The 10,662-nt window shown below is 49.5% G+C and overlaps 2 protein-coding genes across 2 annotated transcripts; both read right to left on the bottom strand.

Annotated features, from left to right (window-relative positions):
* Window positions 1–3,948: 3,948 nt before the first annotated feature.
* Window positions 3,949–4,943, bottom strand: LOC123040309 (proline-rich protein 4-like). Its single transcript, XM_044463194.1, has 2 exons — window positions 4,786–4,943; window positions 3,949–4,701 (listed from the first exon to the last, which is right to left on the bottom strand). Exons 1-2 carry the CDS (start codon window positions 4,925–4,927, stop codon window positions 4,208–4,210), a joined length of 636 nt encoding a protein of 211 aa, XP_044319129.1. The 5' UTR covers window positions 4,928–4,943; the 3' UTR covers window positions 3,949–4,207.
* Window positions 4,944–7,831: 2,888 nt separating this feature from the next.
* Window positions 7,832–9,233, bottom strand: LOC123040308 (proline-rich protein 2-like). Its single transcript, XM_044463193.1, has 2 exons — window positions 8,868–9,233; window positions 7,832–8,785 (listed from the first exon to the last, which is right to left on the bottom strand). Exons 1-2 carry the CDS (start codon window positions 9,007–9,009, stop codon window positions 8,427–8,429), a joined length of 501 nt encoding a protein of 166 aa, XP_044319128.1. The 5' UTR covers window positions 9,010–9,233; the 3' UTR covers window positions 7,832–8,426.
* Window positions 9,234–10,662: the final 1,429 nt, after the last annotated feature.

Below are 10,662 nucleotides of genomic sequence, written 5' to 3'. Positions count from 1 at the left end.
CACCAGTGATGCGCCATTAATGGCCATATTAGGTGCGCCATTAGTAGTGGTATTTCTAGTAGTGCCTCCTACCAACACTACTCGTCGGCACCTCTCCGTGCTCCATGGAATCTAACCAGCCCCTGGCGCTGATTCACCGATGAGGCACCCCACTTCCTCCACCGTATCCGCCCCCTCCGGCCTCCCCTTTCTAGACCCCTCCTCAGCTATCAAGCGTGACAAAAAAGTGAATAGGGCACCGAAACAAACCTAGATGGGCGACCCACAGACCCAAAAATGAAAAAGGGCCCAACAATAAAAATCCCCGTACTCACACACACGGGAAACTCGAATGATACAGCCGCTCAAGTGTTGAGATTCCTGCGGAACTGGCGGCAGGAAAAATGACCTGAAGCAAAATAAAAAAACAGAGAGGCAGAAATTAGAAAAAATGTTCAATATTCCATCCGCATAAATGGGAAGAAAAACCTCTCAGACGACATCTTCTCGCCAAACCGTAGCTAAGATGTCTCCTGTCCGAGTTTTTTTAGGACGCTGATAACGCCCACCCGTGTGGCATACTAAACAACTACCCACATACCGTGTGTGGTGTAAGCAGGAGGCAGCCCACACGGGTCATGTGTGGGCGAATATTAGAACTGCCCACACGTGTGGACGTAGCTACTCTGTGCCACACGCCCAACAAGTACTACTCATCCCATCCTGTGCATATAGCACAAAGCAAAAATTGCCACACATCCCGGCACAGCTACGTTAGTTACCTGTGGGATGCCGCTTTAGTTGCCATCCGGGATGGCAAATGTAGTTGTAAAAGCATGTCAACTCTCTTTGTTTTGGATAAATATAGTTGCCATGTCAAATTTATCGTAGTTGCCGCGTGCAATCAAACCATAGTTGCCCTGCGTGATTAACTATTTGCCACATGTGGTAAAAAAAGTAGTTGCCACGTGTGGCCCAACTATAGTTGCCATGTATGGTTACACATAGTTGCCATGTGTGTGTTTACTTGGTTGCCACGTACGCGCAACTGCAGTTGCCATCTACCAACAAATCCTAGTTGTTATATGTGTTTACCTAGTTGCCGCATACGTGCAACTGCAGTTGTCATCTATCACCGTACGAGCGTTCTGTGGGCGAAGAGCAGTTCACCCACAAGCGCGTGGGCTGGTTGGTGCCTGTGTGGGCGGGAACTGGTTCGCCCACATGGCGCAACTGGTAACTGCGCGCAGCGGGTCGGGTGGGCGAGTGCTCTAACGCCCACACAACACACTATGCCTACGTGGCACTCAGATTCCATTAGGATCCATGCAAAACAGAATCAAGATGGATCAAGATGTGTGTGCGATGTGCAAATATGCCACACGTGTGGACGTTATCATTTGGAATTTTAGGCAATACACACTTTATTAATTGCTCAAGCCAAGGTTTACATGAACTACAGCGGGATCATAAGGGTTTTCCTAACATTCATGACGACCAACATCTAAACCAACAGTGTGTTTTGCAAGGGTATGGGCCTCAAAGTTAAAATTGTGCGCTTATAAACTGAAGAACATTTATGGAACTGAATCCTTCGGTCCCTGAATTCTCTGTTAATTGCACCATAGACTCCAATTTCTCCTTGTTGTATGTCATTTTTCACCACCGTTTGAGAAGCAGGAGCAACTACAATTTTTGAAAGAAAAAGATCCTCCGCCAAAGTTAGGCCCTCTCGGCAGGCTAGCGCTTCCAGAATTGCTAGCTGCTTCGCTAATTCCCCTCACAACGACGGCCGATGCACCAATGTAGACGTCTTGATCTATCTGCATATGGTAGCAGCCGCGCCCTTCTGTCCAAGTGGTACTGGTTGTTTGGTCTTTACCTGTTTGGGCCAGATATACCCGTGTGTGTACTTGAGCTGGACCAGGCCATAGCTCTCGTACCCACTCACAATTTCTTTCTAGTTTGATTGAATCACTTAGATATGCAATAACTAAAGCAGATGTAGATGTGCCCTAGATAAAACTTTTCCAAATTAGTCCGCTCTCAAGCGTGGACCAGTGGCTAGCATTCTCTTTTTGACGTGGATGCCATGAGTTGTCCATCACAAAATCCATTTGCACATTAGCCTGAATTTCAGTCCACATATCTGAAAATCGACTGAAACTAATGATGGTCACAAAAAACTACAGAATGCATGGCAAAACCATTGTCATCGTCATACCCAATCATCCATCAACTCGAACGGCTTCAGTAATTCCATTGGCTCAAGGGGAGCGCAGTTTTTTGTAGCTCATCCTTCGTGGTACCTGCTATCGTAGCCATCCATTCTGTGCTCAGTTCCATGTGGATGTGTGCATCGATGGAAAATTAGCAACTGGCGCCAGCTCTCAAATCTTAATCTCCTGCCGCTAGGACTAGTAGGGACTGTATCTGATGTGACGTTCTTTTTGTCCATCTCCCGTCAGACTGAGACGTAGTGCAGACCCCTCTCTCTTTTTGCATGCAGCGCATCTTTCTCTCGTGAACTTTACATGCAACTCTCTTTCTTTTTTTCTTCTGTCTTTCGATTAAGTGTGCTCTCTAAGAGCATATCCAGCCGTTGCCCCCCCAGAGGGCTCGAAAAATCACCACCTGGGGGCGACCCAGCGAAAAAATCGGCTTGGGGCCGTTCGGGTTCCCAGCCGCCGGCCCCAGGGTCGCCCCAAAAGACGTTCAACTACATCAACCGCGTTAAATAACGCTTCCGCTTTCGGTCTACGAGGGTATGTGGACACACTCTCCTCTCTTGCTGCTATGCATCACCTAGATAGATCTTGCGTGATGGTAGGATTTTTTTTGAAATTACCACGTTCCCCAACACCGGGGTGTTGGCCTCGAAGAGCAAGTACGCCTCCCACTCGTGAAGCGAGCGGCGGCCGAAGCAGTTGGCCGCCGCCCCATCGCCGGGGAGCCGTTCAGTCATCATTGCGGGTGGGCACGGGGAGAGAGGCAGAGTTCGGCGGCCGCGGGCGGGGGGAGAGGCAGAGCTCGGCGGCGGGTATGGGCGGGTGTGGCCAGAGGCGAGGGAGAGGCGTTGTTTTTATAGCTGGGCGCCGTGTGTACGCATGGCGGGAGGGGGGGGGCATCGCCGTGCCGCCCGTGAGGAATCAATGGAAGGCTGACCGGCGGCAGCCTTGGCATTGATTCCCCGCGGGAAACCGAGACGTTGTGAGGACTACGAGGCGAGTGTCGCTTACTCGGCGGGGCCGCAGTGCGTTCGCGCCAAAATCGCTCGTCCCGGTGCCTCTGGGCGCCCCCCAGCGCGCCGGGTTTGGTCTGGGTACGCCGGCGCCAATTTCGGCCCAAATCGGCGAAAAACAGGATCCAGGGGCGTGACTGGGCCGATATTTGGGCGCCGGCGCGAAAAAATAGTCTGGGAGGGCCTGTTGGCGGCGTGGCTGGAGATGCTCTAAAGATGTCAAATAAAAATTCTAAAAGTCACTTCCTCGAATAAGAAATCACTATTACTCAATGCACATGGGACGAATGGGTGGAGATAAAACATTCTCCATGCAAACCCCTGTCTTTCTCCCGGTTGGACAAAGATTGCTTCATGTACCCATTCTCTTCTCTCTCCTATCACATTTCGGCCTGCATGTGTTGCATGTTCATCGGTAAAAGTTCACGAGAGTAAACAGTGTTATGTACAGTGCAAAGCTGCTGCATGAGAGCAACTGTTGCATGTGAGCCTGTGAATTCTTGACCAGCTTTGAACACCCACTGAGACTGAGCCACGAGGAGACTAGCATACAGGCCTACCTTGCTTTTGATTATTGTTTGGCTGCAACGGATGGGACAATGCCTGCAAATGACACTGCATCAAACAAGTGCATGCTTGTGACGGTGCTTTCCTGCACAAATCGCGACACAAAACGAATGGTGTAGATAAGAGGGGCCGTGGAGGCCGAGCTAGGAAGGAACTTTGCGTTGGCTCAAATGGACTTGATTACATTACTTGATTCACAGTAATTTCTTATACACAAGTTCCTCACAAATGTTATTCTGAACTCTCGACTATGCAGTGCAGATACTAAAACGTGGTAGCGAATGGCAGAAGACCACCAAAGAATACCCACGCGGCTACGCAAGCAACTGATGATAAATAGTAACGTCGATCACTCACTGACACTCATCATGTAACCGGTGATGAGATTTTGGTGCTTAGCCGGACAGTGGCAGACCAGACTCAGTGGTGGCCGTGGTATCCACCGCCGCCGCCGCCGCCATAGGTGGGCGTGGGAGGGACGGGGTGGTAGTCCGGCTGGGGCTGCGGCTTGGGCTCGGGTTTGGGCACGGGGCCGTAGTCCGGGTGGGGCTGGGGCTTGGGCTCCGGCTTGGGCAGCACGGGCTTCTTGTGGTGGAAGTGCTCGATGATGTGCTTCTTGATCAGCCCGCACAGGGTCATGGACGCGCACTCAGGCGACGCCGCGGACAGCGTGGCAGTGTTGGCGCCGGCCATGACGCCGAAGGTGGTGCCCTCGGACACCGGCACGATCTTGGATGGCTCCTGGCCGGAGCACGGCGCGTTGGAGGCAGCGCTGTGGAGCTGCGCGACGCAGTTGGCGCCATGGAGGTCGGCGGCCAGGGGCACGCTGAAGGCGCCGGTGCGGTCCAGGGCACCCACTGCCTTGCTCTCGTAGTCGCGGTGGACGTTCTTGCACTTGATCGCCACCTGAAGATCTGTTGTGCATTCATGGCAGAACAATAGTGAGCAGAGCACCATCATGCATTCATGCATTTACACTGTAGCTAGCTAGCGCTTACCCTTGAAGGCTTCCTCGGCCTTCAAGTTCTTCCTGGTGCAGTCGGCGCACTTGACCTGGCCGACCACGACGGACGCTGCCTCGGCATTGGCGACGGCGATCGCCAGCAGGACGCCGAGGACGAGCGCTCTCGAAACTGCCATGTCTGAGTTAATGGATGGATGATGGGTCGGCTGAGTGGCAGTGTGGTTTATATAGGCCTCCGCATTGAGATCGACACAGCTCGATGGATGATCTGGCTGCATGCTGTCCAAGGGTGGCCGGCAGCCCGGCACAATGATGCCTGACAACGAGAGACCGGCTAATTCGCCGAAATTTCAGATGGCGAATTGAAAACTCGATTGATTCTGCACGCATCGATCATCGATTTGTTCCACCTCGTCATTACTCAGTTGGTGATCGAGATCAAAATTGCTAAACTGGTCGGTGATCGACTTTTGGCCGGTGGTCGATCACGTCGTTCTCCTTCATATAGGTTTTGCAAGCCGCACATGGCCATGCATGGATGCATGCAGTGTAAGTACGTACGTACCCTTTATCATGCATCTAGAGCCTACATAAAAGTAGTCAGAGCGTACGTATTGTTAACTAATTATCTGATGATCCCTTTCTGCGTGCGGTGCACCTCCCGTGCATTTATATGGCAAAAGCAACAAGAATTGGAGCTAGCGCCGTGGATTGGCTGCTTAGAAGCTTAATTTGAAAGCAATCTTACAACCAATCAGAGCTAGAAGCATTTGAGCACTAGAGCTAGGTGGCATGATAACATCAAAACTTCTCAATCTTTCAATATAATAAAACCGGTTGCAATCGTACATATTTTGTTCTGCAGTTGATAGTTGTATATCCCCGCAAAAAAGAACAAGAGTTCTATTAGTTATATGGATCAAATCACTCTCGAGGACACATGGTAGTTTCATCAAGTTACTTTCATCTTGTTTATTGAGTTAACATTCATTGCTTTGATAATTTGTTGTGCGGTGGAACCTATAGTAATGTGTTGTTCTCACTTTCATCAAGATTCATTGAGAATAATTAAGATAGCATCTAACCATAACAATAAACTTTGGGGTTCCAACAGCCCCTCGTACTAATTCATAAACTTAGGATTTGGTAATTCGGTCACTCCAACAATCTACCATAGATAAACTAATCAAAAAATACTCTCCTCTAGGCTTATGTTGATCAAGTGATATGCAGTCGATGATCGCACATCACCACTACAGAATTACATCACAACCTAATATCAAAATATTGAACTATATTTAAATTCACAAGATTAATAGTAACAAGCGGTTTATCCCATGTCCTCAAGAATGTAATGGGATGCTACTCACAACACATCATATGGATCATAATAAGTGGAGATGGAAGTATGAATAACAACCTGAACATATGAATCCAATAAAACTTCTAAGTATCAACTGCAAGCAGTAGTCAACATCAGACATTATACTCAACAAAGGATCGGATGTAATAGTTCATAAGTCAGAATATGCATTGGTCCCAATGATGATCAGAGTGTTGGTGATGACGATGGCTTCGAATTCACCTTCCTAGAGGGATGAGTCTTTGGCAGATCAGCCTGCTAGAGGACAAAAAGTGCTCCGCCTCTCTTCCACCTCGTAGACGACCGGATGCAAGGAGGGCAAACCTCGTGGCTCGGCTCTGGCTAATAGATAGGTTGGGGTTTAAGTCCTCATAGGGGCGATGCTACATATTCGAGCCGGTCTTTCGGGCATCGATTCTCCTCAAGTTTGTCCATTGGGACGGATCGACAAACCTCCGGCATAGATTCTCGTATGCTCCTCGGGTCAGCAAGGATAGGATTTATCGGCATGCGTACACAATGATGATATTTGATGTTAGGTTCTTCAGGTCGATTCAAGGGATCTACAATGACGATTGCAACTCCGGGGCACTGGTCTTTGGGGGCATGTGCACCAAAACTTCCTAGCTGTCATCGACAAGACCAAGCCGGCTTCGTTATGGGAGCGACGACAACGACACGTCATCGGATCGTTCTGGTGGTCAGTGGTCGTTCGATGGTTAATGGACCTTGATGTAATTTTTATTATGTTTGTGGTGCTTTGTAATTGCACTTCTGGTGAACCTTTATAATACTCCCTTCGTTCCTAAATATAGGTATTTTTAGAGATTTCAATATACACTACATACGGATGTATATAGACATATTTTAAGGGTAAATTCACTCATTTTGCTCTGCACGTAGTCCATATTGAAAACTCTAAAAGGGTTTATATTTAGGAACGGAGGGAGTAGATCTGGATCCTTTTCGCCAAAAAAAACTATTACATGAACTACCTCGTTATCTTCTCTAAAGCATTGCTAGAACTTTACCTGTGTAAATCCATGTACTTGACTAAGCAGGTTCTCTCCTGCCTAAGTGGTACTGATTGTTTAGTCTTCAGCGGTCCGAGCCAAATATGCCCCCTTATGCACTTGAGCTGGACCGGGCCATGGCCCAGTTCCCCTCCTGCTTAGGCTGAAAGAAGTCAAAGCAGAAGCGGCAGTATGAATGCGTGATCCTTGGTAGCTGCGATTTTGTTTTTGACATGAATGTCATGAGTTGTCCATGACAGATCCATTTGCACACCTGCCTGAAGTCCACTTGAGGGGGTGTTTGGGTGGGACTTTTTGGTCCCAGAGACTAGAAAAAGTCCCTAAAAAGTCCCTAGGAACCAAACGGGAGGGACTTTTTCTACAGGAACTAAAAAAAGACTCTACCGAAAAGTCTTTTTTGATTAGTCCCTAGGACTAGAAAAAGTCCTAGGACTTCTAAACCAAACACCCACTGAGTTTGAGTCCACAGATCTGAAAACCGGCTGAAAGTAAATGATGGTCTCACACGACTACACAATGGCAAAACCTTTTTTCAAGCGATGCAACATCAACGGACCATTACGAATGTTTTACGGGTTGGACCAAGGGGGAGAGGGGGCCCACCTTCCTGAAAATCAGATGAGGGGCAAGTTTAGTTTGTTGGGAGAGCCCGTTGAAACCCCGTAAAGAGCCGGTCGAAGTAGCACTTTTGCCATTTTTCCATTAAAAAACCTGCCACACAGTTATTGCGTGAACCAAAAACTTAAAAGAAAATAAAGGTAAAAGCAAGCCGCAGCGAATGGACTAAACGCACGCAGCACACAGTAGAACAAGATCAAGCAAAAAAAGGCAACATCTGCAGTAATTCCATTGGCTCAAATGGACATGATTAAATTACTTGATCCACAATAACTTCTTATACAAAACACACACCAAAATTTCAAATCTTAATAAAGCAAAATACAAACTGATCCATGTGTTCCTCATAACTGTTATTCTGAACTCTCAACTCTTCAGTGCAGATACTAAAACGAGGCAGCGAATGGCAGAACACCAAACAATACACCCACGCATGCGAACGGATCATAAATAGCAACGTCAACCACTTACTGATCACCAACCCGCTCATGAGATTTCATCGTTGGGCAGGACGGCGGTGGTAGACCGGACTCAGTGGTGTCCGTGGTATCCACCGCCGCCGCCGCCACCGTAGGTGGGCGTGGGAGGGACGGGGTGGTAGTCCGGGTGGGGCTGCGGCTTTGGCTCGGGCTTGGGCACGGGGCCGTAGTCAGGGTGAGGCTAGGGCTTGGGCTCCGGTTTGGGCGGCACGGGCTTCTTGTGGTGGAAGTGCTCCATGATGTGCTTCTTGATCGGCCCGAGCAGGGTCGCCGACGCGCACTCCGGCGATGCCAACGCGTTGGTATTGGCCCCCGCGACGACGCCGAAGGTGGTGCCCTCGGACACCGGCGCGATCTTGGATGGCTCCTGGCCGAGGCACGGTGTGTTGGAGGCAGCGCTGTGGAGCTGAGCGACGCAGTCGGCGCCGTGGAGGTCGGCGGCCAGGGGCACGCTGAAGGCGCCGGTGCGGTCGAGGGCACCCACCGCCTTGCTCTCGTAGTCGCCGTGGACGCTCTTGCACTTGATCGCCACCTGAAGACCTGGGGTACGTTCATGGCAGAACAATGGTGATAAGCGTCAACCCAGCAATGCCACACAATGGAGTAGCACATCAGCGCTTACCCTTGAAGGCTTCCTCGGCCTTCATGTTCTTCCTGGTGCAGTCGGCGCACTTGGCCATGCCGACGACGACGGACGCCGCCTCGGTGTCGGAGACGGCGATCAGCAGCAGGACGCCGAGGACGAGTGCTCTCGGAGCTGCCATGGCTGAACCCCTGAATCGAACTCCACTACTTGCCTGTGGGAAGTAAATAGCGATGGATGGATGCAGGGACGAAGCTAGAAAAAAAGTTTGATGGGGTCATGTCTATGACAGTGGGGTCATCTTCTTTAAATAAATAGTGATTAGTACTATATTAGTGAAGGCTTTACTAATTTCATTGGTGTCAATTGACCCCAATGCATACAAAGCAGCTACGTCCCTGGATGGATGGATGGATCGATGGATGGAACAGGCCACGCATGGCTGGCTTATATAGGCATCCGCATTGATCGGTCATCGATGATCAACGCAATTAGAGACAGACCAATTTGCGTTTGGCGCGCCGAAATTTCAGATGGCGAATTAAAACTCGGTTGATTCCAGAGTCCACTGCACGCATCGATCAACGATTTGATCAACGTCGTCGTCATCTGCTATTCGGTTGGTGATCCACTTTGCATTGGCTGGTGCTCGATCGCGTCATTCTCGTACGTACGTTATGTAGGTTGTTCCACGCGGCATGCACATGGATATGCATGCATGCAGCATAAGTACATGCCCTTTATCATCTACTCCCTTCCTTCCGAATTACTTGTCGTAAAAATGGATGTATCTAGAACTAAAAAATGTCTAGATACATCTATTTCTACGACAAATAATTCCGAACAGAGGGAGTACTCCAGTAGATCCTTGATAAGTCAGAGCGCACGTAATTAATTGTCTCTGTAGATCCCTTTCTGCAGGTGCGGTGCGCCTCCCGCTCATTTAATTGCCAAAGCAAAAGAGTTGGAGCTAGCGGCGTGGTTTGGCTGGTTATTTAGTAGAAACATTATAAATGTGCACTCTAGAAGCTCTCTCAGGCCATCACTGATTTTGGCCGTCAAATTGCTCATCCCGATCATTCTTGGACGTCCGATGTACTTCTTGCTCTGGTGGTGTGGGCCGCTATTCCTGGCACAAAATCGGAGGCCCCTCTTTTGCTGGTGCGAGTTAACACCCGATCCCCAAAGAACGGTACAGATATGCACCCGTCCTCTCCCCTCCCATCTCCTCCCTGAACCCTACGTCCCTACCCCTCATCTCCCAAACTGACCGCCGCTGTCATCACTGCAAGAGAGGTATGGAGAGGCTATCTAAAAGGTGAGAACGGTTGGGGCGAGTTGTTGAAGGGAGTTGAGCCACCCTCGAACCAGTTAATTCCCCATGTGGTCAGCAAGATCTTGGTCCATATCCGTTCATGTCGCGCTAGAGGTATGATTGGTGCTTCGTCACGGATTTGTGAACAAATAGGTGCCTCCTCTTGATTCGTATAGGTTAGGATTTGTGCAGATGGGGGAGGTGGCAGAGAAGGATGATCGAGGACTCTAGGAGGGGAAGGAGGAGATGCTGACCAGCATGGTTCCTCCGGCCAAGAAGACGCGGGCACTCTGCTTCGTGCATATCGACTTACTCACGGGGGTGGACGAGTCTTCTCTAACGGTGCGCCGAAATCCAAACCCACCTACGATTTTTTGCCCCCAATTTTCTCTTCTTCCGGAAGTATTTCGGTCGTGTTCAGGTGGTGTTGGTCTTGACCACTTGACGCTTCTTGCTCTTAATTGTTCAGTTGCTCTGAATTGGTGTAAATTGGGATGCTTTTGGACGCCATGATAATGG

The sequence above is a fragment of the Triticum aestivum genome, chromosome 2B, assembly GCF_018294505.1.
Source record: "Triticum aestivum cultivar Chinese Spring chromosome 2B, IWGSC CS RefSeq v2.1, whole genome shotgun sequence".
Taxonomy (NCBI): Eukaryota; Viridiplantae; Streptophyta; class Magnoliopsida; order Poales; family Poaceae; genus Triticum; species Triticum aestivum.
Note: the sequence above shows the minus strand (reverse complement) of the source record. Positions and strands in the feature narration are given on the sequence as shown.

Excerpts from the sequence above, each read along its gene's own strand:
- LOC123040309 (XM_044463194.1), bottom strand. The coding sequence starts at position 4,927 with ATGGCAGTTTCGAGAGCGCTCGTCCTCGGCGTCCTGCTGGCGATCGCC. Across the intron at positions 4,702-4,785 it reads GGCCGAGGAAGCCTTCAAGG|ATCTTCAGGTGGCGATCAAG; the intron begins GTAAGCGCTAGC and ends AATGCACAACAG.
- LOC123040308 (XM_044463193.1), bottom strand. The coding sequence starts at position 9,009 with ATGGCAGCTCCGAGAGCACTCGTCCTCGGCGTCCTGCTGCTGATCGCC. Across the intron at positions 8,786-8,867 it reads GGCCGAGGAAGCCTTCAAGG|GTCTTCAGGTGGCGATCAAG; the intron begins GTAAGCGCTGAT and ends AACGTACCCCAG.